The 27,182-nt window shown below is 45.2% G+C and overlaps 1 protein-coding gene across 1 annotated transcript; it reads left to right on the top strand.

Moving 5' to 3' along the window:
- Positions 1 to 8,028: 8,028 nt before the first annotated feature.
- Positions 8,029 to 26,430, top strand: rin1b (Ras and Rab interactor 1b; the record flags this gene model as incomplete). Its single annotated transcript, XM_080486734.1, has 12 exons — positions 8,029 to 8,079; positions 9,965 to 10,105; positions 10,205 to 10,319; positions 11,323 to 11,395; positions 12,081 to 12,172; positions 13,844 to 14,016; positions 14,163 to 14,453; positions 15,411 to 15,963; positions 19,660 to 19,968; positions 21,466 to 21,597; positions 22,995 to 23,164; positions 26,107 to 26,430. The coding sequence occupies 12 exons, from the start codon at positions 8,029 to 8,031 to the stop codon at positions 26,428 to 26,430; spliced, it is 2,424 nt and encodes an 807-aa protein (XP_080342860.1).
- Positions 26,431 to 27,182: the final 752 nt, after the last annotated feature.

The raw sequence follows: 27,182 nt of genomic DNA, 5'->3' as shown, positions 1-27,182 counted from the left end.
CTAATGGCGTCGCGCTAAGAAACGCCTCTGAATCTCGCTGGGCTCGTCGGTACGTCGATGTAAAGTCTCTGCAGAGCCTCCAGGTTCTGAAAACGCTCTTTGATTGATCACCTGCTGTCGCTCAGACGAGGTTTCATATCTGTGCAAATAGATTTTTTTCCTCTTAACCGACGCAGATGGATGGAATCAGAAGGCAAATGAAAGAAACTAAACACGATTTTGCTTTAAGAAAAGGAGCTGAAACATGAAGAAATTTGTTTTTGAGGACTCCGTTTCATCCAGAAACAACTTTACAGACCCGCCGAGGAGCCACTGAAGTTAGGTTGAGACTCGTGCTGTATTTATGTATGGTTACGCGTCGAAATTACTAATTAATTATTAATAATAATAATAATAATAATGATAAACACAATACCACAATATATAATCATAAACATAAATGATGGATTTTGTATAGCTACATTGTGTGTGTGTGTGTGTGTGTGTGGGGGGGGGGGGGTTGGTTATGTATGTGATTGCACAAAATGTTTGAAAATGAATTTTACATATATATATATATATATATATATATATATTTTTTTTTTTTTTTATTTATTTTTTTTTTTTTAAATTTCACCAAAGTGAATGAAGGAAAGTTGTTTTTTTTTGTCACTTTGGAACACGATGTGATTATCGTCACTTCACTCGTTTTGAATTAAACGGGTAGAAATGACAAAGTGACCGAACGCGATCGACTCGCCCGTCGACTCGGCCGCGTCGCTCGGCGCAGTTTGAAAAGGTTCATTTTGTTCTCGTGTGGAAACTTTGCAGACGAGCTCACGCTGAGCTGCAAATTGTTTCCTGTCAAGACCTCGTCTTCTGTCCAGCGGAGCTTTTTGACTTGGAGCAACGAGATCCTGGTGCTGAAGCTCAAGCTGATATTTCAGTTCTTTATATTGACGTGAAAACACTTCATCTTGAGTTCAGATTTCACATTGTCATGCAAGCGTGTGTGATGAAAGTGAAAAGGGCAAAAAAATGAGGAACTAGAGCTACACCCGGTAGAGCGCAGACCTTCGCCAACGCCACGTTTGTTTACAGAGCCGAGTTAGCATCGATAGCATTTTAGCATGAATGGTGAAACCATGAAGAACAGGAAGTCTGTTAAAGTCCCGACAGGAAGTGAAGCTATGAAGAACAGGAAGTCTGTTAAAGTCTTGACAGGAAGTGAAGCCATGAAGAACAGGAAGTCTGTTAAAGTCCTGACAGGAAGTGAAATCATGAAGAACAGGCAGCTTGTTAAAGTCCTGACATGAAGTGAAGCCATGAAGAACAGGAAGTCTGTTAAAGTCCCGACAGGAAGTGAAGCCATGAAGAACAGGAAGTCTGTTAAAGTCCCGACAGGAAGTGAAACCATGAAGAACAGGAAGCTTGTTAAAGTCCCGACAGGAAGTGAAGCCATGAAGAACAGGAAGTCTGTTAAAGTCCTGACAGGAAGTGAAACCATGAAGAACAGGAAGTCTGTTAAAGTCCCGACAGGAAGTGAAACCATGAAGAACAGGAAGTCTGTTAAAGTCCTGACAGGAAGTGAAGCCATGAAGAACAGGAAGTTTGTTAAAGTCCTGACAGGAAGTGAAACCATGAAGAACAGGAAGCCTGTTAAAGTCCCGACAGGAAGTGAAACCATGAAGAACAGGAAGTCTGTTAAAGTCCTGACAGGAAGTGAAGCCATGAAGAACAGGAAGTCTGTTAAACTCCTGACAGGAAGTGAAATCATGAAGAACAGGCAGCTTGTTAAAGTCCTGACAGGAAGTGAAGCCATGAAGAACAGGAAGTCTGTTAAAGTCCCGACAGGAAGTGAAGCCATGAAGAACAGGAAGTCTGTTAAAGTCCCGACAGGAAGTGAAACCATGAAGAACAGGAAGTCTGTTAAAGTCCCGACAGGAAGTGAAGCCATGAAGAACAGGAAGTTTGTTAAAGTCCTGACAGGAAGTGAAACCATGAAGAACAGGAAGCCTGTTAAAGTCCCGACAGGAAGTGAAACCATGAAGAACAGGAAGTCTGTTAAAGTCCTGACAGGAAGTGAAGCCATGAAGAACAGGAAGTCTGTTAAAGTCCTGACAGGAAGTGAAATCATGAAGAACAGGCAGCTTGTTAAAGTCCTGACAGGAAGTGAAGCCATGAAGAACAGGAAGCTTGTTAAACTCCTGACAGGAAGTGAAGCCATGAAGAACAGGAAGTCTGTTAAAGTCCCGACAGGAAGTGAAGCCATGAAGAACAGGAAGTCTGTTAAAGTCCCGACAGGAAGTGAAACCATGAAGAACAGGAAGTCTGTTAAAGTCCCGACAGGAAGTGAAGCCATGAAGAACAGGAAGTCTGTTAAAGTCCCGACAGGAAGTGAAACCATGAAGAACAGGAAGTCTGTTAAAGTCCTGACAGGAAGTGAAGGCGTGAAGAACAGGAAGCTTTAATGCCTGACAGGAAGTGAATCCATTTCATTTTCATTTTCAAAATGTTTCCGTTGAAAGACGAAACTTTTCTGAAACGAAAAAACGCTCATAGAGTATTTATTCAAACCTGAGTATTCATTTAATTTTCATCTATCCATCCATCCATCCCTTGGGGGGCGCTGTTGTTCGCCTCAGCATGAGGGGACATTTCTCCGGAGGCGGACAAACGGTAAATCTGGACGTTGTGACGTCGTCCATCTGCACGTGTCCGAGCCGCTCGCTGAGCAGCTGATCGCCGTCACTGATCTTTCGCTCCGTCCTACGCTATTTTCCTAAAAATCCTGGCTCTTTGTTGTCACTTTATTCAGTCACATCCAGAGAAGAAGGAAAGAAAAAAAAGAACGGGCCTTCCCCTCCGTCTAAATACAGCTCGTCAGAGACGTCAGATACGGAGGTCGATCATGTATCTCACAACGTAAATACATCTATCAAGTTGAAAATGGAGCTGAAAGCCATTTGTTTTTCAAAGAATGATCTCCTTTGTCAGCGTCTGAGTCACCGCCCGCCGTCCCTCGCCCGTCCAGCATGTCAGTCCGTCGCTCCTTCTGTCCACTGCTGCTGTTGTGCTGGCGTCCCTGTCCAGTTCTCTCGTCTCCCCTCTGGAAGGTGGACGGCAGCCATGTTTCAGTCAAACACTCATGGCCGACCCCGTGGATCCTCGGCTCGCTCCACTTCACGCCTCTCCAAGCTTTTCACCGGGACGGTTTGCCGAAGAGTCGACGTAACAAGCTGTCGTCAAGTCGTACCTAGTGTCTCGTGATGGGAGGGACTGGTTTCAGATTTAAGTACCAAGTCCCGGGACAATCCTATGGACAGACCACGAATAGTAAATTAAAGTAGATTAAACTACCAATAGGGACTATAAAACTAGAACACGGGCTGGGAGTCACGACGGCCCAGGTGAGCTTTGGCAGTAGCAGCGGCATTTCAGAAAAGTTGCGTTTTCCCCCGTTTCCACGGAAACGGAATCAGGGTGTTTTCGAAAAGTGTCATTTTCACCTGTTCCCACAGAGACGGAGTTGGAACATTTTCAAGAAGTAGATTTTCCCCCCCCCGTTTCCACTGAAACAGAGTTTGAATGTATTGAAAACTTACATTTTTACCTGTTTCTTGTTGTGGAAATTTTTTTTTAAAAGTTGCGTTTTCCCGTTTCCATGAAAGTTTCCAGAAGAAATTGGGATATTATTCGAAAACTGGCATTTTCATCTGTTTTCGAAAAGTTGCATTTTCTTTTGTTTCAATGGATACTGACATGGAATGTTTTCTAAAAGTTGCATTTCCCCCCTGTTTCCACCGAGACGGAGTTGGAACATTTTCAAAAGATTGTGCTGGGTTTCTTTTTCTCGTTTCCACAGATACAGAGTTGGTACATTTTTGAAAACTTGCATTTTTACCTGTTTCCTATTGTGGAACATTTTTTTAAAGTTGCGTTTTCTTTCGTTTCCATGGATACTATCTCAGAATGTTTTCTGAAAGTAGCATTTTCCTACACAGAGACGGAATCAGAGCATTTTTGAAAAGTTTCCGGTGAACCTGAGCACCGTCGTCATGTGACCAGAGCTTCAAAACGCAACGAAAGTTTTATGTTTTCACTTGAAAATTAGTTTTTTTTGCCTTTTTCTGCCTCAATTTATCAGCTGCCTCACCGTCTTACTCTTTTTAATAACTTATTTTTATTAATTTTATTTATTTCAATAACTTTTCTCATTAGCTGTGCTAATTTTAACACTTTTAAGTACTTTAAATTGAATTAATATACATTAAAGGAGTCATATCATACAGCTTTTCAAAACTTCCACATGGTCTCATTGGTCCAAAAACATATTCTAAGTTTCTAGCTCCTCCTTGATTTTCCTCATTTGAATATTGGATCATAGGAGCTACATTCAGAATCTGCTGTGTCTGTGTGAGCTGGACTGGCTCCGCCCACACATGCCCATCTTGGGAAGAGGAGGAAGTACTTCCTCTCGTGGTGCCATGTGCCAGAGCAGAGCTGCCTGATTGTGGGAGGAGTCAAAGGGAGGGCCTACCTTGATTGGGATTGGCTGAACCCCCGATGACACTATATAGGGTTTGATTTCTGATTGGCTGGTTGGAGCAACACACTTTTTAAAAACTGAAACAAGCCAGAGAGAGAGAGGACAGACTGTCTTCACTTCTGGGACGTCAGTCCAGGTATGGGGACGATTAGAGACTGATGGGAAACTTTTAGAAAGTGAGTTTTGACCCTTATAATTATAAATAAAGTTCAGTTGACTGATTGACTCTATGGAGCAACAGTGAAACACTTCGATTTCTTTATTGAATTTCTACGTGAGCTCATATTGTTTCTATATTTAATTTGACTTCAGAAGAGGAAACAGAGAGTTTCCTCTTTCCTTCCGACTTCGGCTCAGACTCTCCGCTTTTATCACGCCGCCGCCGCCGCCGCCGCCGCCGCCGCCGCCGCCACCGCCGCTGCCCTCAGATGCAAACGCACCTTGTGAGATTCCCAGCGTGTCTCCATCTGTTTATTATTATTATTATTATTATTATTACGTTCCAATTCTGCCTCGCTGCCGGCAAAGTCCAGTTGTGAATTACGTTCCAATTCTGCCTCGCTGCCGGCAAAGTCCAGTTGTGACTCCCCGATAAGAGCTCTCCTCTTCCTCTTCCTCTTCTCGTCACTTCTATCTTCTGTTTTCACCGTTTCCCTCTCTTTCTCTGAGGGAATTACATAAGTCTGTCGGTGTGTGTGGGCAGCGTGTTGCATTTTATGTAAGGCGGACCTGGAAGTGGCTAGCGGAACACTTGGGTCTTGCTCTCTCTCTCTCTCTCTCTCTCTCTCTCTCTCTCTCTCTCTCTCTCTCTCTCTCTCTCTCTCTCTCTCTCTCTCCATCGCTCGACCGCTCTTTAGGCGTCTCTAGCCTTGTGTGTGTGTGTGTGTGTGTGTGTGTGTGTGTGTGGTCGGTTCATCGGACTCTGGATGTGCGTGGTGGTTGGCTCCAGATATACGACTACGACGACCCGGCGAGCCCACTCAGAGTGACTCGCACACACAAAATAAAGAGAAAGAAAAACAACAACTCGTTTTCACCTCGATGCCAAAAGTATCCGACTCGTCACTTGAAGATGAGGACGCCTCTCGACTCGTGATGAAGGTGTCTCTCGTTGTCCTGCCGCGGGGCCCGCCGGGACTTTTCGCTCGGGTGTAACACTTGTGGGGCTCGTGAGGAAGACGGTTGTTGAGTTTGTGCAGGAAGTTCTAATTAAAACAAACAAACAAACATGTAAACAAAGAACGCCCGTCATGGTTGTTGGGTGAAAAGAGATAAGAAAAGTTCAACTCTATTTACACGACAATATTTCGAGTGAAAACACGTTACTTTTGTTTGTTTGTTTTTTTTTTTAAAGTTTCGTGTTTACACGGCAACGTTTGGGAAAATGACTCTTGTTTCCATGGCAACGGCAGAAACAATGAAAGTGATGCCGGACAACAAGCTGACTGTTTGTTTTTGTAATGATGCAGCAGAGAATAATACACTACAAATATTAACGTTGGTGCACGGACATTCGTCGGGACACAACGAGGAAGTTGGATTGTTATTACGGTGACTGTCAAAATAAAAGCACCAAGTCCCAGGAGGATATGGCCATGGGGGTCATGACACCACGGAGGAAGCATTGTTCTGATTGTCTCTACTGAGCACGTGCAGAAGGACTGTTTACTGTAGCCTCGGTGTGCATGACCAGTAGCAGTGGAGCCGGAGCATTCTCAAAAAGTTGCGTTTTCAGTGACTCCGAGCACCGTCGTCATGGAAACAGGCACTCAAAAACAAAAGTTGTTCGTTTTGACTCGGGGAAAAAAAACGAGAGTATCTGTTAAACTTTCAGCAGGGAAAACCTTTGTTTTGTGAGACTTTTCAGATTAGATTAAATTACATTACGTTGTGTTTTATTAATCCCACAACTGGTAGATTCACATTGTTACAGCAGCAGCAAGCAAAATATACAATATACTAAACTTAAAAAGCTTAAATATGCAATATACTAAAACTAAAGAAGCAAAATATACAATATACTAAAAAATTAAGTAAAATATACACTATACTAAAACTAAAGAAGCTTAAATATGCAATATTCTAAAAATAAAGAAGCAAAATACACAACATACTAAAACTAAAGAAGCTTAAATATACAATATACTGTAACAGCAAACATAAACGGTCAACTATAAAACGTTAACAATATAAAACTGAGTAAAATGTGTTTTGGTTCAATGATCAGAAATCCCAGGTGATGAGTCAGCAGCTAATGCTAACTGAGCTAAACAATGTTTTACTGTGTTTTTATAAGCCCAGTGAGAGTTGAGTAATTCCATCGTAGTAATAATTCCAGTGCTAAAACCAGTCGTGTTAATTTACGACGCATTAGTCCAAACACTAGTAATATCATCTGCTGCGGTGAGATTCTTCAAATGGCCGCGTTTGCACAATAGCGTCCCATCTGTGGTGTCGGCGCTCCCGCTCGGACTCATTTGGTTGTAGCGCTGGAAAAAGGCGAGTTTATTTGAGCAGGAGGAATTGGGATTTTCTAGAGGGACGGAGTTTCTCAAAGTATTGATTCCTTCTCATTGGAAAGTTCCTCCACATCCTTTTTCTTTTTCTTTCTTTCTTTCTTCTCGCTCAGGTCTCGGAGCCGTCGGCACAAACCCGCTGCGCGTTACATAACTCCAGCCCCCTCATCTGATTGATATCTCCCGCACTCGATTCCGGGGCCTCTCCAGCGCTGTTTACCATTTTCTGTTAATGGCCACGCCGAGCAACGATTGGCTCACAGATAAACTGGCCTTCCCCGGGAGGATTGGCGGGGTTACGTAACAGGTGACAGGAGGTGATGAAAATTCAAATGTGCTGCCGAGCGGATGCTCGCGAAGCTTCCTGTAATATCGCCCGAGCGTCTCTGCTTCGCTTCAACGCTTCCTTTGTGACGGAGGAAAAAATATTTTAAAATGCTGATTATTAATGGCTTTATTGCGCGTGTAGTGTGCGTGTGTGTGTGTGTGTGTGTGTGTGTGTGTGTGTGTGTGTGTGTGTGTGTGTGTGTGTGTGTGTGTGTGTGTGTGTGTGTGTGTGTGTGTGTGCGCACATGCTTATACAACCACATGCATTTTTGAATTTTTGTGTGCATGCGTGTGTGTTTATATAAGTACGTGCATCCTCAACTTTTCTGCGTGTGTGTGTGTGTGTGTGTGTGTGTGTGTGTGTGTGTGTGTGTGTGTTTTAGTTGGTGTTGGTACAAGTACACCCCTTCACCTTGTCAGGGATGTCTCATTGTGTGCACACGCTTGTGTGTGTGTGTGTGTGTGTGTGTGTGTGTGTGGTGTGTGTGTGTGTGTGTGTGTGTGTGTACATGTTTGAGTATTTTTGAGAACACACACCTCTTCAGCTTGCCGAAAAGGAGTTTTTCACTCTGTGCGTGTGTTTGTGTGTGCGTGTGCGTGTGCGTGTGCGTTTCACTGAGTGGGAATGCCTGGTAGGATGTGTAGGCCCGGGTTGCCATGGCAACCATCTGCTGCTACGCTCGCAAGCGTTCGCCGGCTGCCCACACAGTGTGACATCCAGCAACAAGCCCATCTGAGAAAGAGAGTAAATCTGTGATCGAACGTCAAAGTGCCAAAATTCAACAACAACAAAAAAAAAACACGCAAATCTCAGATTGATTTGTCTTTTTTTTTTTTTTCTTCTTTTTTTTTTTTTTTTTTTAAAAAGGAGGGCATCGTCCAGAAAAGGTTTGCCTGTACCACGCGAGTTCAGGAGAGTCGTCAGAAATCTGTTGTTTGTGTTGTTTGGGAGGGAGACAGACGGAGGAGAGGTGTGCAGCCTCGGAAAGCACAGAGCAACACTTTGGTCATTTATAGAAGGAACAGAAGGACGTAAAGCTGCTTTAACGGCTCCAGAACTTTCCGCGCCGCTCAAACATGCGTTGAGTTGAAGAGACTTTGTTCGATGGCGGCGGAGAGTGGGATGAAACTGAACACACATTTTTCCATCGTTTAGATCCGCCGCGTCAAACACATTTCAGTTCAGGTTCCACGTCCGGCACAGTTTCATCGGTAAAAAAAGGGATTTTCCCTTGATGACATCATGCGGGGAAATAACAACTAACATTGTTATTGGACACTCACTTTCAGTTCTGCCTCATTTTTATTCTCCTGACAAATGCTGCCGGAAAACAGACACAAGTCATTTCTCATACTTGTCCATACGTTCCTGTGAAACGTCATCAGTTGGAGACAAAGTACTGATCCAAGTCAAAGCACGCAGCTCGCCGAGTACGCCTGAAATACACGGATGTTTACTCACTCCAACCACATTACTGAGGATGTATCCAGACCGGGCTTGTGTAGACATGGGAGGCCAAATTACCCATAATGCATTTGGGGGGGGGGGGGGGGGGGGGGGGGGGGAAATCCCGGAATAGCATTATTTGTCGTGTTGTGTCTTACTTGTCTTGTTGTGTCTTATCTTAATTGTTTATCTTGTCTTGTTTTGTCGTGTCTTATCTTAGATGTCTTGTCTTGTTGTGTTTTGTTGTGTCTTACTTGTCTTGTGTCTTTCTTGTCTTGTCTTGTCTTGTTGTGTCTTACTTGTCTTGTCGTGTCTTTCTTGTCTTGTCTTGTTTTGTCTTGTCTTGTCTTGTTGTGTCTTACTTGTCTTGTCTTGTTGTGTCTTTCTTGTCTTGTCTTGTCTTACTTGTCTTGTCGTGTCTTTCTTGTCTTGTCTTGTTGTGTCTTTCTTGTCTTGTCTTGTTGTGTCTTACTTGTCTTGTCGTGTCTTTCTTGTCTTGTCTTGTTGTGTCTTACTTGTCTTGTCTTGTTGTGTCTTTCTTGTCTTGTCTTGTTGTGTCTTTCTTGTCTTGTCTTGTCTTACTTGTCTTGTCGTGTCTTTCTTGTCTTGTCTTGTTGTGTCTTTCTTGTCTTGTCTTGTTGTGTCTTACTTGTCTTGTCGTGTCTTTCTTGTCTTGTCTTGTTGTGTCTTTCTTGTCTTGTCTTGTCGTGTCTTTCTTGTCTTGTATTGTTGTGTCTTACTTGTCTTGTCGTGTCTTTCTTGTCTTGTCTTGTTGTAAGATACATAGAGTGGAGTAGGAACAGTAGCCTATTAAACATGTAATAAGCCTATAAAACATGTAATAAGGAGCCTTTTATTACTAAATATGTAACTATTGAGCAGTATTGAGTTAAATTGATGGACCAGCCCTTTTTTTCATGGTCTTAGTTTCTCCTGTGGTCCCATGGAAACAATATTTGTTAACAATGACTGTCAGGCCATGGAAACCTGAAGCTCGGTGACATTTTAATGGTTCAGATCCATTTCCAGTGACGGCAAACGGACATTGTCGTTTGAGCTGGCATTGTGCAAGACGAACACTCGGCACGCAACGCTGCAATAATTGACAGGAACAGCTCATCCGATGACTACCTCGGCCTTTTGCAGATGCAGGTGGGCAGCGCCCAGCGAGGCTCCCAGAGGGCCTTCAGCGTCCTGGATCGCCTGCTGCTCACACATCCCGTGTGGCTCCAGCTGTCGCTCAACCAGGACGCCGCCCTCTACATCCTGCTCAGAGAGCCCGTCGGGGTGAGGACCGGGCCGCCGCCGCCGCCGCCGCCGCCTCAATCCGCCCGTTCCCCCCGTCCCCGGGGCTTCTGTCATTCCCCTTCTGCTTTGTGTTTCCAGACCTTTCTGGTGCGCAAGTGCAGCTCCAGCCAGAGGAAGGTGCTGTGCTTCCGCATGACGGCCGACAGAAGCGCCTCGTCGGTTAAGGAGTGCTTCATCTGCGAGGAAGACTCCAGTGAGTATCCATCCGCCGGCGACGAGCGCAAAACTTTCCAGTACTATGCTAAGAACATGAACAATGGAGAGTAACTGGACATTGTTGTTATTGTCCATCGCTTGTATTTTGATGTATTGATATAATAATAATCCATTTTATTTGTACTGCGCTTCTCAAAATACTCAGTCAATTTACATATTTACACTATAAAATCACAAAACATTTTTTCTGCAGTTTTTTTCTGATTTATTTGGAAACAGTTCATTAACAGTTAATTAAACATTACACACTTCTTCATGTGCTTTTTGTGTTCGTGCTCTCAATGAGGCGGAACTAAGAAATACGATAAAATAATAATAATAATAAATATTAGTAATAATAATAATGATGATGATGATGATGATGATGATAATAATAATTAAACTGTAACTACTGTAACTCTTTGCACCTTGCCATTCGGGCAGTCATAAAGGTTTATGTACTAAAACTTTTAATACATAATATGGACAAAGTGGCGGAGCTGTACATTAACGTACACGTAGTTTTTTTTTTACTTTTCGTTTTGCTGAACTTGACACAGCTTTCACTCAAAGCTGAAATAAAGTTTTAAAACTGTTCTTTGAATTTAAATATACTTTCTGTGTGTTGAGTCAGCGTTAATTCCACGATTTTCCATAAATAAATATGCATTACAAGGGAAAAAAAATGCAATTAATCACAATTAATTGCAGAAAATTGTGTGATTAATTAGGTTAATTAAGAGCTTTTAATGAGCGATTTGTAGAGGAACTATTTGGAGCGTTTTCCACTTTGGAAGCTGCTCTTCAAAAATTTGCGTTTCCAGTCTCTCGGACCGCAGACACACAAAACGCAACGGAAGTTCCGCACAATTCGGTACATTTCCACTTGGCGGATCGACGGTGGGAGTCCTCCGTGTTGTTCGCTGCCGCCTCGATTCCTTAATTTGACGTTTCCCCGCCGCCGGCCATCAATCAAACTCTTGTCTCCCTCTGACGTGTAGCGTTCGCCTTGGAGAGCTCGGCACTCAGCTTCCCCGACTTGTGTCGACTGGTGGCCTTCTACTGTATCAGCCGGTGAGTCTTCATGTTGACAGCGTGTGGACGGTAACGGGTGTGAAACTTTTGTTTTGGCGGGGTTGAGTTTCCTCGAATGAGGATTAATCTCCCGCCGCGGTTGGAGGGACAGTGGATTTGTGACTGCTGGGGCAATAATCTGAGTGAAAAGTGAAGGCTGAGGCCTGCTGTCTTAGTAGCTCTCAATAAGAGTCTGACTCAAGAAAAACAACGTATATATGAATATCTTGTGGCTTTTTACAGGATATCTCATGCATACTTGTCATAACCATAACTTATATACTGCCTATTATATTATGATAACTCCCAGAAAGCAGAGAAATAAATATTTGTACCCATTTAACATTACTTACAGTGGACTTCTACTGTACTACTGTCAAGTGTAGAGACGGTTTTTAAAGCTTGTGAACATATAGCAATCATTTCAGCTGCTTTAAGGTTGAGTAATTAGCTCTAATACGCAGGAGTACTATAGGAGCTTAGTACCCACATGTGATGTATTACTCTGTCCTCCAGACAATTCAACAGCCATGAAATCAAAATAAATCTGAATTAAATTATTTTCTCAAGTAGCATTTAAATGACCTTTTTTTTTTTTTTGTAAAGAGCCATTTGACTGGAGCGGAGGGTGTAAATATTCCCTTCACGCCTGCCTGCAGGTTTGTAATCACTCTTCTTCCTGCAGGGATGTGTTGCCTTTCCCCCTGCAGCTGCCTGACGCCATCGCTCAGGCCGCCACGCACAGACAGCTGGAGGCCATATCGCACATGGGGCAAGGTCAGTCGGTTGTCCGGTGTAGAACCCCCGTTGTGTTTTGGGTGTCCGCTTGTGCAGCAACCGAAAACGCGACTTTATGAAAACGGCTCCCAAGGTTCGGGATGGGGATCGAAAACCAGGTTTCCTCGTCTCTAATAGTGACTTCGATCATCTTAGACCAGCAGCCTGGTTTGCGGGAGGGTTCAGAGGGTTCAGCGTTATCGGTATTTTATGAATGACAACGCTGAACGCTTGTTTTTATCTTTCCAGTTCAACAATATTGTCTTTTTGCCGATGGCAGAAACGCTGCAACTGCTTGAGCAGATGGAAAACAACAAACATGGCGGCGTCCGGAGTGTCACATGACTCCCAGTCCGTATTCCCCTGGGACTTGGTAGTTTTATTTTGACGGTCACCGTGATAACAACTTGGTCGTCGGTCCAAAAACGAATGTTAATAGCGGATTGTTGTCTGCACACGTGTGTGGTTTCATTACATAAACAAGCAGCAGCACCCACTAGTGGCCCAACTTGAAAACTACATTGTTTTCAAAACTGTTTAAACTAGGAACTCATCGGACAGAAAAGATGCGGTTACATAAAACGACGGCGTCACGAGGCAGGGTGCTTCGTGTTTTATTATTTACATTATTTTTAAACCGTGCTTATTGGTATTTTAACTCACAACCACCCCCACTCAGGCCGCGAAAACACCCCCCCCCCCCCCCTTTCTGCTTTTACACGTACAAGAAGGTTTTCCTGTTTCACACCAACAAACTGAATAAAGACAATCGTCCTACCTACACAATGTTGTTGACAAAGTGTTCCTACAGACACATATATTCAGTAAATTAACCTTAAAAGGACTTAAGGAGCCTATTTATAGGAGGAGATGACAACAGAAACAACAGTTGCGAACGTGGCGAAAGAGAAATAAAAAGTTGTGACGGCCAGCTTGCGTCTATTTTAACGCGTTCCGTCGTAGGGCAGCGAGGTGTGACTTCACCACGGCTAAAAATGAGAACCAGACTCTTTCCCGTCGCGCTTCTGCGAAATCTGCTCTCGTCAGCTCGACGCAGGAAAAAAACATACATGGTCTCTTGATTCAGGAAAAATGCCTCCGTCGATTGTCTTCAAGGAAGTGAAGTGAGTGAAATTAGTTGGAAAAAGCTAAAAGGCCAGAAAAAGGAAAAGTTTTAGGGTCATTGGAGAAAAATAAAAATGAGGAACGAGGGACCTGGACACTAATCTGGGTGCTTCTGAAATATATTATTATTAAACAAGGAAATCCTGTGTGAAATCAGACGTCCATAAGCAGTAAGCAACCCTATATAGTCAGAATTATGTGATTTAATTTGATTATTTTTGCGTCCATGATGACGAGGACATGTCCCCTTTTTTCTTTTTTTTCAATAGATTTTTGACTTTTTCCTGGAAGTGCATGAGGATTTTTTTTTTCTTCATTTTCCCTAAATCTCGACTTTGATTTTTAATTTTAATTTTTTTTTTATTTAACCTCCAATATTTTTGGGCCCAAAAAAATTTCAACATTTCCTTTTTTTTTTTAACTGCATGAGTTTTTTTTTTTTAAATTTTCTAAAACCTCCAAATGTATTTTTTTTCTTCTTCAAATAGCCCTAATACTGTTCCGTACAAACGGCATCTCAGCTCTATGTTCTCGTTCTTTTCTCAGAATTCTGGAGTTTGCCGAGTGCCTCGGACATCCACAACGGGCCGGTGGACGCTGCTCCGTCAAGCAGCAGCAGCAGCAGCAGCAGCCAGGACAGATGTTCCCTGCTGACCGTCGGCCGACACGGAAAACTCTGTTTTATCAACCCGCTCTTCCTGCAGCTGGAGGTTTGCAAGGTTGGGCAAAGTCTTCAGTCACCGTTTCTTTTGTCTCAAAAACAAAAATCTCACCGCTTTCCTCGGTTTACCTGATTTCTGTTCTAAATTCAGTCTGGAATCTTCTTTCTTTTAAAACTATTTTTATTGAATTTTTTTTAAAGCTACCGCAACTGCCAAACCACAGTGCCTCCAATAAGCGGCACCGCTTCAAGCGCAGCATGCGTCTCAGACTGTCTGAGTCGTCCATGAATCTGTCCCTGGAGGGGGTCGGCTCCTACTCGCCTCCCCCGTCACAGGAGCACCCCGGCGGGTCAGAGAGGCTGCACACCCCCGAGTCCAACCCGCAGAGGCGGGTTCACGCCGGGGCGGGCGTCCTGAGGAGGACCCCTGCCGTGTCGCCTGGGTCTGTGGAGGAAGACGACGTGATGCCCGTGAACGTGCCACAAGGAATGAGTGTAAAGATGTGGATTTATACGTTTTCCCCTCCCCCGTTTCTGCTTTCTACGACTGTGTGACGCATGACAAATATCTTTACCCACCGAGGCCTCGTTTCCACGACGACGTTTCAAGTGTAAACGCATCGTTGCTGCATTTTCGTTTCAGAAAAAGTCTTGCTTTTACGTGTCGATATTTTGAGAACGATGTAGTTAGCATGCCAGGCCATGAGGGGGCGCTGTTGTTTGTCTTTGTAATAAAACCACACACAAGCGTGCAGAGAACAATAAGCTATCAACATTCACATGGACAAGGAAGTTGAATTGTGATTCCAGGTTGTGTTTTCCCCCGTTTCCACGGAAACAAAGTCAGAGTTTTAAAAAAAAAATGCAATTCCACCCGTTTCAATGGAGGCATATTTTTTTCGAAAACTTGCGTTTTTCGCCTTTCCACTGTGTCAGTGTTTTGAAAAGTTGTGTTTTCCTCCGTTTGCACAGACAGACAGAGTGGTAGCGTTTTCAAAAAAGGTTTGTTTTCCCCCGTTTACACAGAAACAGAGTTGGAGTGTTTTCCTCAGTTTCCACAGTGACAATGTCGGAGCATTTTTGAAAAGGTTACTTTTCCCCATTTCCATGGAGACGGAGTCAAACTATTTTTCAAAAGTTGCGTTTTTCCACGGAAATGGACTCCCAAGTGTTTTCGAAAAGTGGCGTTTCACGCAGAGACAGTGATGGAGCATTTTCAAAAAGTTAGGTTGCCCCTGTTTCCATGGAGACAGAGGCAGAGCGTTTTCGAAAAGTTGCATTTTCCCATTTTTGAAAAGTTCCACCTTGAGAGCCATTTTCAAAAAGTTTCATTTTCAGTGGCTCCGAGCTCCGTTGTTGTCTTGTCCGTTTTCACATGAAATCATCGTCATGTGAACGTTGCCTAAAGCACATTGAGTTCTTTCCTTAAACTTCCTCCTCTCCTCTGGTCAGACGCCTGCCAAAGTGGATTCGCCGCCGGGGCCCCGGCAGGCGACCCCGCGCCAGGAGCCGGGCATCGAGGTGGCGGTTCTGGCCATGGACCGCCGCGCCGCGCCGTCCTTGGCCGAGCTGGACAGCAGCAGCTCCTTCAGCAGTATGGACGAGGACAACGACTCGGACTCGGACCAGGAGAGCGCCGCGCAGGCCAAGACCTACGCCTACCCCCGCCCGCCGCTCGTCCGCACCCGCGGCCGCGGCGGCCTGCACCGCATGAGCGAGGCCTTCGTGTGCTTCTTCGCCCCGGACAAGCGGCTCACGCGGCTGGTGGAGGAGCTGTCCAGAGACCGGCGCTCCGTCTTTGGGGGGATGGTTCAAGACTTCCTCCTGGAGCAGAGGGACGTGCTCAAATCTCTCACCTCCGCCACGTCGTCGTCTTCGTCACGGGTGACGTCCGTGCAGCTCCTGCAGGGCCTGCGCTTCTTCCTGTCCCAGGCAAAGTGCTGCCTGCTGGACAGCGGCGAGCTGGAGCCGCCCATCGACACCCTGGTGCCGGAGAACGAGAAAGGTAACGGAAACTGGGTTCACACTTTCTCCTTCCGTGGTTTGTGGACTCAGATCATACAGTACGAACTGCAAGGTTTTTTTTTATTGCAAATTCAAATCGACATTGCAATTTAGTAAATTGGCTCCCTGGTGGGAAACTTACAGCAACAAAGTGGTAATTACCATCAGAATGAGTCCCCCACGCTTGTTAAATAAAGACTGTTGCAATTAAACTCTAATAGAGGAAAGTGATATCACAATGTTTAACTGCTCTGAATGTCAGGTTGTCTGGCTTAGGAATTGATTACCTGAATTTCAGGTAATACATGTTGGATATATGGTCTTAATATTGTCATAATATGGCCATAGCATTGTCACGATACAGTCAAAGTATTGTCACGATATGGTCAGAATTTTGTCACGATAATATGGTGACGATATGGTCATAATAAGCTTTAGGGGCCTTTCACATCTGAATAGCCCAGAACATGTATTTCATAAAGTGACCCACGTCAGATTCTCGCCATCACACTCGCCTACAGCGTCAGAACCATCAAGCTTGGGTTCTTGTAGTGATTACAAAGTTCAGGCGACTCCTGAACCGAGCACGGACTGCAAAGCTGAGACGTTCGTCAAACATCGCCAGGGTTTTTAGGTGGGGAAGGAGCATCTTGTGCAATATGCTGCAATTATTTCCTGAGAGAATTAATGACGTTAGTAACTTAGTGACTAGAGCTACACTCGGTAGAGCGCAGACCTTCGCCAACGCCACGTTTGTTTGCGTAACCGAGTTAGCATCGCTAGCATGATAGCCTTGAGCTCATGTCGATGCTAACTCGCTAGGTCAGGTAGCTACATCACTGTGTGAAACACTGAGCAGGGAGCGTCTCCATGGCAACAGACGCTGATCTCCTTCATGAGGTGCCTCTCCCATCCGCTTTGTATGGGACATTTCTTAGCAGTTTTTTTGGGATTTATTCTGAAACATTTTACCATTAATGCCCCAAAATATACTTGATTGGTCCTTGGATGATGACAAATCATCCCTGGAAATTTCATGCAATTCGGGTGAGTAGTTTCTGCGAAAAGTCGGTGAAGTACATGCATACATAAATTTGTACTTCCAACCACAAGAGTACTCTTCTCGTATGACAACATGACGTCCATATTTTGTTTGAGTAAGTTCAGCAAAATCAAATTTAGCTGACTCTGCTCATTTACAGTCGGAGCTCACCGTCTGAATTCCACACATACATACGTTATTGGTTGAGTAGGAAGGGTTGGAGGGAGGAGAGAGAGAGAGAGAGAGAGAGAGAGAGAGAGAGAGAGGTGGAAGAAAGAAAAAAAAAAGTGACACTATTAGAAAGCAGTGATTCAATAGACGGAGTGCCAGAGGACGCAGGTCTATGGAAACAGACAGCCTTCTCTGATAAATGGTGGGCCGCCCGGGCTCCAGTGAAAGGCACTGTCAACACAAAGTAGTTTGCGTGGGGGGGGTGGCGCCTCATTCACCGGCGCTCATATTGTCTCTGGTATTTAGAAAACAGCATTAGGGAAGCCCTACCCTCACATCCGCGGCCTTCAAAGCGTCTCATTATTGTGAAGACATCGCGGGGTGTTACTTTGGAAAGAATGGACTTTGATCTTTTGACACAGGCCTGTGCGTAGGTTTCTGGGTTTTTTTTTTTGCTTCTTCTTTTTTTGGTGTGTGTGTGTGTGTGTGGCTGCGTGTGCGCTCGCAGGTGTGTGTTTGTGAGTAAACGTGTGATGATGGATGGTTGCCTGGCAGAGAGAGAGAGAGAGAGAGAGAGGGAGGGAGAGAGAGAGGGAGAGCGCTCGGCCGCTGCCTTCCGTCCTCCCTTTCTTTCTTCCTTCCTGCGAATCTGATTTATCTCACATTGCGTCGGTGGGAGGCATTTGCATTTTTTTTTTTTCTCCCCCTCGTTTATCATAAAAAGATATCACAGTCCCACGCTCACTTCAAGAGCGGCACGATTCAGGGGAGGGAGGGAGGGAGGGATGGAGGGATGGAAATAGGTGGGCTACTCTGAAACTGTAATCAGTTACAGGTCTGTGCGCAGCGGCCCGGCAAATAAAAGCACATTTCTGGAGATCCCCCGGCCAGTAATCGCATTACATGTAATCTGTTCTTCTCCCGGGCCCGGCGAGAACTGAGGGATGCTGGGATTGAGTGGAGCGGGTGTGAATGATTGATCACAGCGGAGAGTGATGGTGTGAACGGGGGGCAGGAAGAGATGGAGGAGGGGATGATATTGATGATGAGTGGAAAACGCGGCACGCTGGAGGATTGTTACCCACTTAGTCAGGACTGCCCACTTACTGCAGGAGACCCAGCGAGTGTGTGTTTCCATGTGTATGTGTGTGTTTCCACGTGTGTGTGTGTGTGTGTTTCCACGTGTGTGTGTGTGTGTGTGTGTGTGTACCGTACATGTACACGAGTTTGTGAAGCACATATCTCTGGTTCCGAGCCAGAGAAACGACACTGAGTGTGTGTGTGTGAACCTGCCGTGGGCTCAAAGAATAGCCTTCCTGCTAATAAACTGTACCTTGAGCTGCTTCCTCTCCATGTGAACTGTGGGGGGCGCTGGTGAGCACCGAGGAGTGTAGTCGTGTCCCCCATCTGCTCTGAGTGAATGTGACCTTAAAATCTTTTTTAACGAAGTTGGCCGACGAGTTCCTCTGCTTGTATTTGTTGATTTATTGGTTTGTATGCATGTATTTGACCAACTTGTCGCAAAAACTATTGATCCGAATTGCTCAGGGATGATTTGTCATCATCCGAGGACCAATCGATTCGATTTTGGGACGTCAACGGCGAAACCGTTCACTAATAAATCCCCAAAAAACTGTGAATAAATTTCCCATACAAAGCGGATGAGAGCGGCACCTCATGGAGGAGATTAAAGGAGATCAACGTCTGTTGCCATGGAGACGCCCCCTGTAGTTTTTTGCATCACATTAAGCCAAATTGAAAATCAACATGCATTCGAGACAAGTGATTCCCAACCTTTTTCTTAAATCTCTTCTCCTTCTCCATTTTATTTCTCCCGCTGTTTACACGTTTAATGTAAACGCTTTAAATCAGGAGTTTTGTTACATAAATTAATTAAATGCTGACCGGCCTATTTTTAAGATGTTAAAAAAGAATGTCATACCCCTCAAGAGGGCTTCACAATGCCGAATGAATGTTTGCCAACACCAGGGTGCAAACTCAGCCCCCCTTAAAGAGACAGGAGCCCCCCCTTAAAGAGACAGGCGCCCCCCTTAAAGAGACAGGAGCTATTTTTTTCCTTTTTGTTTTTTGTTTGTTTTCAGTTTTGTCATGATCATGTGTTAAATTAGGCTATTTTTATTTAGTTTTATTTGTGCATGAGGTTTCAATCTTCACTCTTTCACTTTGACCTGCATGCAGTTCTTGTCCTCACCATTGAAGTGTGGGGGGGCGCCAGTCTTAAACGTCCCTTTTAAATCAGGCAGCCGCTCAATTTTCAAACAGGGAAACCAAATGAACCTGAGCAGCACTTCCCAGATATAAAGAGAACAAGGAACAGGGAACCTTGGAATGAAATAGACGCAAGAGAATAGTATAAAGTATAAAGAATAGTAGATGTAGAACTGGTCACTCATGGTTACTCTCTTGGTCTGCAAGCGTTCACAATGGAAGATTTATTTATATATTTGTTTTTCCTGCGTGCAGACCTGGCGTTGGAGCGTGCCATGTTCTCCTGCGTGCTCCGTCCTCTGAGGTCCCAGCTGGACAAGGCCCTGGTCGCCATGCACAGCCAGGACGGCTCCAGCCACCGCCTCACCCAGAACCTGCTCGGGCTGAAGGGCGACGCCGCCATGGAGCAGCTCGGCGTGCGGACGGGCGTCCCGGACAGCCGGGAGGTGGAGAGGGTGAAGCAGAAGCTGACCCTGATGCAGCGGACGCACTCGCCCATCGACAAGGTGCTGCTGCTGCTGCAGGTGTGCAAGTGTGTCCACAAGGCCATGGGGTCCTCACACGGTGAGTGTCTCTCCTGCTCGCCTGATCGAAATGCGGACTGGGAATCTTACCCAGCTCTTCGTGGACGCGGTTGATTTAATACTTGGGTTCAGTGTTTAACCTTGAAGGTTCAGTCGGCACTAAGTTGAATAAGATCCACTTAATTAGCAGCGTCTCGCTGTAATGATCAACAGCGTGTTGTTGTCGGTGCTTCAGATCCGTCCTGTGAAGAGAAACGAAGGCCAACAATCTGCAAAGAAAAGTGTTCTGTGGCTTTCAAACGCTCCTTAGTTCAGAAGTGCAGACGTCACTTGTATGTGAGCATAAAACAGCTTTTATAACAGGTGGATTTCTGTTTAGAGTTTGTTTTGTGTGAATAAGTGTGACGTTAGGAACCAAGTGGGCGTTAATGAGTGTATGAGAGAATAATATATCATTTCGATCATAGTTTCTGGAATTGAGAAGTTGTGAAATTGTTCTTATAATAATGATGAAAGCATTTTAATTTAACAATTGATCTCTATTAAGATAATGCGGGTTGTAAATACTGAATAATTATGTTTAGTTTTCAGTGAAAAATTGCTTCTCGGGATGTTTTTTTTTTTTTTCAATTAATGCAGAAAAAAGTAAACTCGTCCTTACCTATACCTACCTTTATCTACCGACCTACTTTCTTAACAATTTTTCTGTTTTTACCTTCACCAGCATACTTATCTACCTACCTAGTAACCTATCATTCTACCTTCCTAATATCTACTTACTTACCTACCTACCTACGTATTTTTAACTTTACCAGTATACCTACCAACCTGCCTCCCTCCCTCCCTCCCTCCCTCCCTACCTACCTACCTCCCTACCTCCCTCCCTCCCTCCCTACCTGCCTACCTCCCTGCCTACCTGCCTACCTCCCTGCCTACCTGCCTACCTCCCTGCCTACCTGCCTACCTCCCTACCTCCCTCCCTCCCTCCCTCCCTCCCTACCTGCCTACCTCCCTGCCTACCTGCCTACCTCCCTGCCTACCTGCCTACCTCCCTACCTCCCTCCCTCCCTCCCTCCCTCCCTACCTGCCTACCTCCCTGCCTACCTGCCTACCTCCCTACCTCCCTCCCTCCCTCCCTACCTGCCTACCTCCCTGCCTACCTCCCTACCTCCCTCCCTCCCTCCCTACCTGCCTACCTCCCTGCCTACCTGCCAACCTCCCTGCCTGCCTACCTACCTACCTACCTACCTACCTACCTACCTACCTACCTCCCTACCTGCCTTGATCTCCCTGAGGCTCGTGTCCCCTGATCACTCAGTTCAGACTCCTGGTGGGTTCTAAAAAGAGTCTTGGTGGTTCTGAACTTCTTCCATTCACGAATGATGGAGACTTACCATTACTACTTTCTTTTACCAACTTACCCTCCTTTACTTACTGAATACCTCAATACCTTTCTACCCATCTATTCCACCAGATCAGAGCTGTGTTCTGCCGTGTGGCCTCTTCATGTTCTACCTTTGTCTCGGTGTCGTTGCAGGACAGGACGTGAGCTGGGACGACTTCTTGCCATCGTTGTCGTACGTGATCGTGGAGTGTAACAGGCCTCACATCCTGGTGGAGGTGGAGTACATGATGGAGCTGCTGGAGCCCTCGTGGCTCGGAGGAGAGGGTACGACCAAACATCCATCTGTCAGCTGTGGAAGTCACTCCTGACACTCCCACTCAACATGTACACAGACCGATCAAACTTAACACTTTGACTACTCGCCTGATGTTGGACGCTACGATTGTCCAACTCTGGTACTCCTGCATGGACAGGCACTCATTATGGACCAGCGAGCCAAAGTATTTTAATCCACAGGCTGGTATTTAAGGACAAACATGAAACGACTCAAAAAGAAACAAGAATGAAAAACCTTTTATTAGCTTTGTGGCGCAAACGACTTTTTAAAAGACGACTTCATATAAAAGTCTGATTGGACGCTTGGTGTCAATTGTAGAGACACAAAACAAGCTTGAAGTAAAGCTGCAGCAGACTCCAGTCCAAGACCTTTAACAATCGTCCACTATAACCTCCATATTCTGAAATAACCTATTTTGTCTTTGAGTCTCAAAGTACTTTTATTTTGACAGTCTCCGTAATAACAATCCAACTTGGTCGTCTGTCCACTAGAATGTCAGGGTTCTCCCGTTGTGGGTATTCATCTCGGCATGTGTGTCTTTTGGTTTCATGACAGAAACGACCGACAGCACCCACTGGTGGCCCTACATGCTAACTACATCCTTTTCGGCGTTTGTGTCGTTGCCGCGCAAACTGACATCGTTTCCAAAAAGCAAAACTTTTATGAAATAAAAGCGCAAAAAATATGACTTTTCACTTGAAGCGATGTATAAACAGTGCGTCAACGAGTAAAGGTGGCAACAGTGACATGATGGATGGATGGATGGATGGATGGATGGATGGATGGTAGATAGATAGATAGATAGATAGATAGATAGATAGATAGATAGATAGATAGATAGATAGATAGATAAGGCAAGGGGAATTTATTATATAGCACCATTCAAACAAGTCAATTCACGGTGCTTTACAAAGAAATTAAAGAAATACACAAAAACTTCACAAAGAAATATATTAATAAAAGAAATACAATAAAGCTTTAAAAGTAATAAAAGAAGGTAATTTCTATACATGTGTAGATAGATATAGGTTTAGATAGATGTATGTATGCTAGAATATGAAAATTATATAAAAAAAAAAAAGAAAGAAAGAAATGTCATGAAATTGCCACAAAGCAAAGAATTTAATAAAAATATATCTAAATTGTACTTATGACTCTTTGTGAGTACAACCTTTCTGCATGTATGGCTTTTCTTTTCTTTTTCTTAATTTGAAATAATTCTCATGTTTTGTTGCTCCTGACAAACTTGATTCCGTGGAAATTTCCAGCAAACGTCTCTTTTGATCGTAGAGGGTACAGACCTCTGGGCTCTGGATTCAAGATGTAGTTTCCTCCCACACTTTCTTCATCTTCTTCTTCTTCTTCTTCTTCTTCCGGCCCACAGGTGGGTACTACCTGACCAGTGTGTACGCCAGCCTGTGCCTGATCCAGAGCCTGGACCAGGACAAGCAGATGTCGGGCAGCCTGACGCCGGAGGTCCAGGAGGCGCTGAGGGAGTGGAGCTGCAGGCGGAGCCGAGACGCCCAGAGACAAAAGGAGACTCTGCAGAGCCAGGTAGAGTGGCGCCGGGCGCAGCGTCGCACCACGGAACACGCCGACATGTGGGTTTGTTGTGGAGGAATTCCGTCTCCAGACTTCACACTAACTTGCCCCCTGTGAAATCCGCAGTGTCGCATTGACAGCTGTTTACTATGCAGCGAGACGATTTCATAGGGGTTCCTGCAGCGAGCATGTGAGGACAAATGACAATAACAACAACAATAATATTAATAATAATAATAATAATAATAATGTTGCTGGTAGTTTTTTCTAGATGAGAAGGTGGAAACGGTAGAAATAAAACTTTTGGTGACTAAAACCTGAACTGAATCAGATCATGTGATCGTCTGGGATCAGATGGATTTGAGTCTTTGATCTTTCACATCCCTGATTTCTGAACCTCCCATTTTAACTGAAACTGTCTGAAGCCTGCATGAGAAGGTTTGTTTCCTTTTTGTCCTTTTTTCCTTTTTCTTTCTTTTTTTCCTTTTTTTCTTTTTTTCTTTTTTCTTTTTCTTTCTTTTTCCTTTTTTTTCTTTTTTTTCCTTTTTTCTTTTTCTTTCTTTTTTCCTTTTTTCTTTTTCCTTTTTCTTTCCTTTTTCTTTTTCCTTTTTTCTTTCTCTTTCTTTTTTCTTTTTCCTTTTTTCTTTTTCTTTCTTTTTCCTTTTTTTCTTTTTTTTCCTTTTTTCTTTTTCTTTCTTTTTTCCTTTTTTCTTTTTCCTTTTTTCTTTTTCTTTCTTTTTTCTTTTTCCTTTTTTCTTTTTCTTTCTTTTTTCCTTTTTTCTTTTTCTTTCTTTTCTCCTTTTTTTCCCATTGTTTTTTTGTTTTTGTTTTTTTTACCTTTTTTCCTTATTCTTCCCTTTTTCCCTTCTTTTTCTTTTTCCCTTCTTTTTTTCATCTATTGACGATTGGTCTCATTCTATCCTTTACCTCGGGGTCAGAAGCTTTTCACCAGCGCTTCGCTTTGTCTCGTTCTTCTACTGTTAGTTTACCACACTGGAGCACGGCCACTCCAGGCAACCCTATAGCATGATGCTGCCTCCACCATGCATGTTAAAGGAACGTAGTCAGGTGGTGCTCAAAGCCTGTAGTTTGCTCGATGTAACACTTGGACCCTGATCATTTCCTCAATATGCACGATCTAGTCTGGAGTAGATTCTACGTTCTGTTGCTTCTTGAGTTTGTCAGTTAGCTTCTCCAGTTCACGTTCTTAAAGTCCGCCAGATAAACCGTTTTGCATCTCGGTTTCCTGTCCCTGCTGAAGCTGCATCGACAGCAGAGCAGCAGAGCAGCAGAGCAGCAGAGCAGCAGAGTCCAGCAGGTTGAAGCTCGAGCTTCTTTACGCCGTTGCGGTAAACGTCTACGCAGGAAGCTGCGGTTTAAGACGCTTCTAGCAAATGAGACTCGCAGCGCTCGTTTCGTGGAGCCCCTGACGTGCTTTCGGCCCGGCGGCGGGGAAGACAAACCGGCCGATAATCCGCCCAGAGAGGTCAGAACGTGGCGGCGCATTAATTATGCTGATGGTCGTTGCGTGGCGAGCGCATCGTCCTACATCTGTGACGCCGGCGGGTGGAGGGACGCCGGGCGTCGGAGCGTCGGCGACCCGTTATTGAACTCCGGACTCGTATCCGCCGCCACTTTGGGGGGGGGAAAACACATCGAAGGTTTCCGGGGGTCAGGCGACGCACCTGGAGTTCCCTCCTTCGCGTGCAAACACACTCCAATCCAGGGGATTAGTTTTTAGGTGTTTTTTTTTTTTTCTTTTTCCCCGACGTAATCCGGCTTACAGCGACGTGTGCATCAATTCACTTTTTTACCTCAGCTCGTGCTCTGTGTTAACCCCCCCCCCCCCCTCCCCCTCCCCCGAGGGTCCAGATCGGTTGTGACCCATGGAAGCGGAGGGGGAAACAAGATTAAAAAAAAAAAAAAAAAAAAGGCATTGTCATCCACAGCGTTTCTGTCTCGTCACGTGGTTCCTCTCCTGGCTTCAAATAGCCGATCTAACTCACCCGGCAGCCAGATTTTCCACTGACACAGGCGGGGATCAGTGAGCCAAGTGCTATGAAGAAGTGGGCGGTCAGATAACATGAAATTTATCGAGCTGCATCTACCCATCGACGCAGGCAAACACAATATGCACACGGACGGCGAGGAGCTCAGTGACTCTGTAAGTTCTGGCCGTGGCCGACCTGTTGATTGTGACTCTGTGTGTGTTTGGTTTTTAGTTGTAAACCACTTTTCCGTGTGTGTGTGTGTGTGTGTGTGTAGGGAGATGTGAGTGTGTGCAGGTAGGACGGCCGCTCGGTGTGTTTTGTTTGATTCTCTCTGGGTTTCAGAGGAGAAGGTTTGTGTTCTCACCGAGGCGTGAGGGCGTTTTGGTAGGTGGCTGAATCTGACATTATATAACGGCTTCAGGTGTTTGAAGAGACGGAGCCGCTCGTTTCTTGGGTTGATTGCTCTTTTTTTTTTTTTTTTTTTGCTCTTTAGAGGAAAACAAAAACTTTGTGTTTTGAGAAGAAAAAACAACTTGTTGGATGTCGCTCTGTCTGTTAATGCTGAGAGTTTATCAGTGATTTCCACGGAGCTGATTCTCCCCTCAGAGCTTCTGGACCTGCTTGGCTGCTGTGTGGGAAGCAGAGGCTTTGTTTTTAGAGGCTCTTTTCTTTTCTGAACGTCGTTTTGGCTCCATTATTGTAGTGGATAATCAGCCTGTGCACTCCTCTCTCTCTCTCTCTCTCTCTCTCTCTCTCCTCCCCCTCTCTCGCCCTCACTCCGTAAGCCTCTTGACCTCTGTTTTGCATGAACACAATATATATTCACACTTTGTTTTTTTTATTTTTTTTCCCCTCTCCTCTCCTCTCCTCTCCTCTCCTCTCCTCTCCTCTCCTCTCCTCTCCTCTCCTCTCCTCTCCTCTCCTCTCCTCTCCTCCTCTCCTCGCCTCCCTGCCGCCCCCCAGAGGTGCGTTCGGATACTGTTCCAGGACGGGGAGCGGAGCGCCGTGCGGACGTTGCAGTGGAGAGCCGGGGAGACGAGCCAGGCGCTGGCGCAGCTGTGCGCCGCCACCTTCGGCGTGTCCGACCCGCAGCAATACACCCTGTACTGGCGCAGCGGCGGCGAGATGCGGGCGCTGCCGCCGCAGGCGCAGCCCCAGGACCTGGCCGGCCACAGCGAGGGCGGAGCCTCGCTCTCCTACCTGCGGACGGACCACGACTTCAGCAAGATGCGGCGGCTCACCAGAGGTGGCGCTGTGGACCTGAGCGAGTCGGTGTGTGAGGAGTGAGTGGGAGGAGGAGGAGGGAGGAGGAGGAGGGAGGAGGAGATGCATGGTCGCCCGCTCGCTCTGGCTTTCTCTGGCTTTCTCTCTTCTTCTGTCTCTCTCTCTCTCTCTCCCTCTCTCTTTCTCCGACAAAGGAGCGACAAAAAAACAAAACGGTAAAACTTTTCCCTGAAACGGACCCGACGCGCAGAGCAGGACCAACATAGAGACTTTTCTTTTTGTTTGTTTTTTTTTTTTGCCCAAAACTTGTGCTCCGTTCCTCCTCGACGTGGCCGCCGGTGTAAAGGAGTGTACTATTTGTGACATGGGCTGAAATGTGTAATAAAGGGATTTGGTTGTTGTTGAAAACCCCGAGCCCAGAGTTGTACCGCGGAGGGATCAACGGCCGCCAGAACGCGAGGAGGCTCAAATCCAAAGACAAAAATTCTTTGAGGCTACCGTTGCCTGGATACAAAAAAAACCCAACAACAACAACAAAAAAACAAACCACTTCCTGTACGGGCAAGAAGGCAACTCGTCCACATGTGGCGCCGTTTCCCTCTCACGGTACAGTTCTGGGCCACAATCTGGATGTTTTTTATTATTTCACTTATGTGTGTAAAATTCTGCTGATGTTTGGGTGAACTGCTGCCGCCGGACAGTTGAGGGAGGTTTTATTTATTTATTTATTTATATATATATTTATTTTGAGTGCTTCTGCGACCTCCTGGAGTTTGACTTAGAAGGTGAGATGTGTTACAGCCAAGATGCAGGGT

Source organism: Lipophrys pholis (assembly GCF_963383615.2).
Source record: "Lipophrys pholis genome assembly, chromosome: 18".
Taxonomy (NCBI): Eukaryota; Metazoa; Chordata; class Actinopteri; order Blenniiformes; family Blenniidae; genus Lipophrys; species Lipophrys pholis.
Note: the sequence above shows the minus strand (reverse complement) of the source record. Positions and strands in the feature narration are given on the sequence as shown.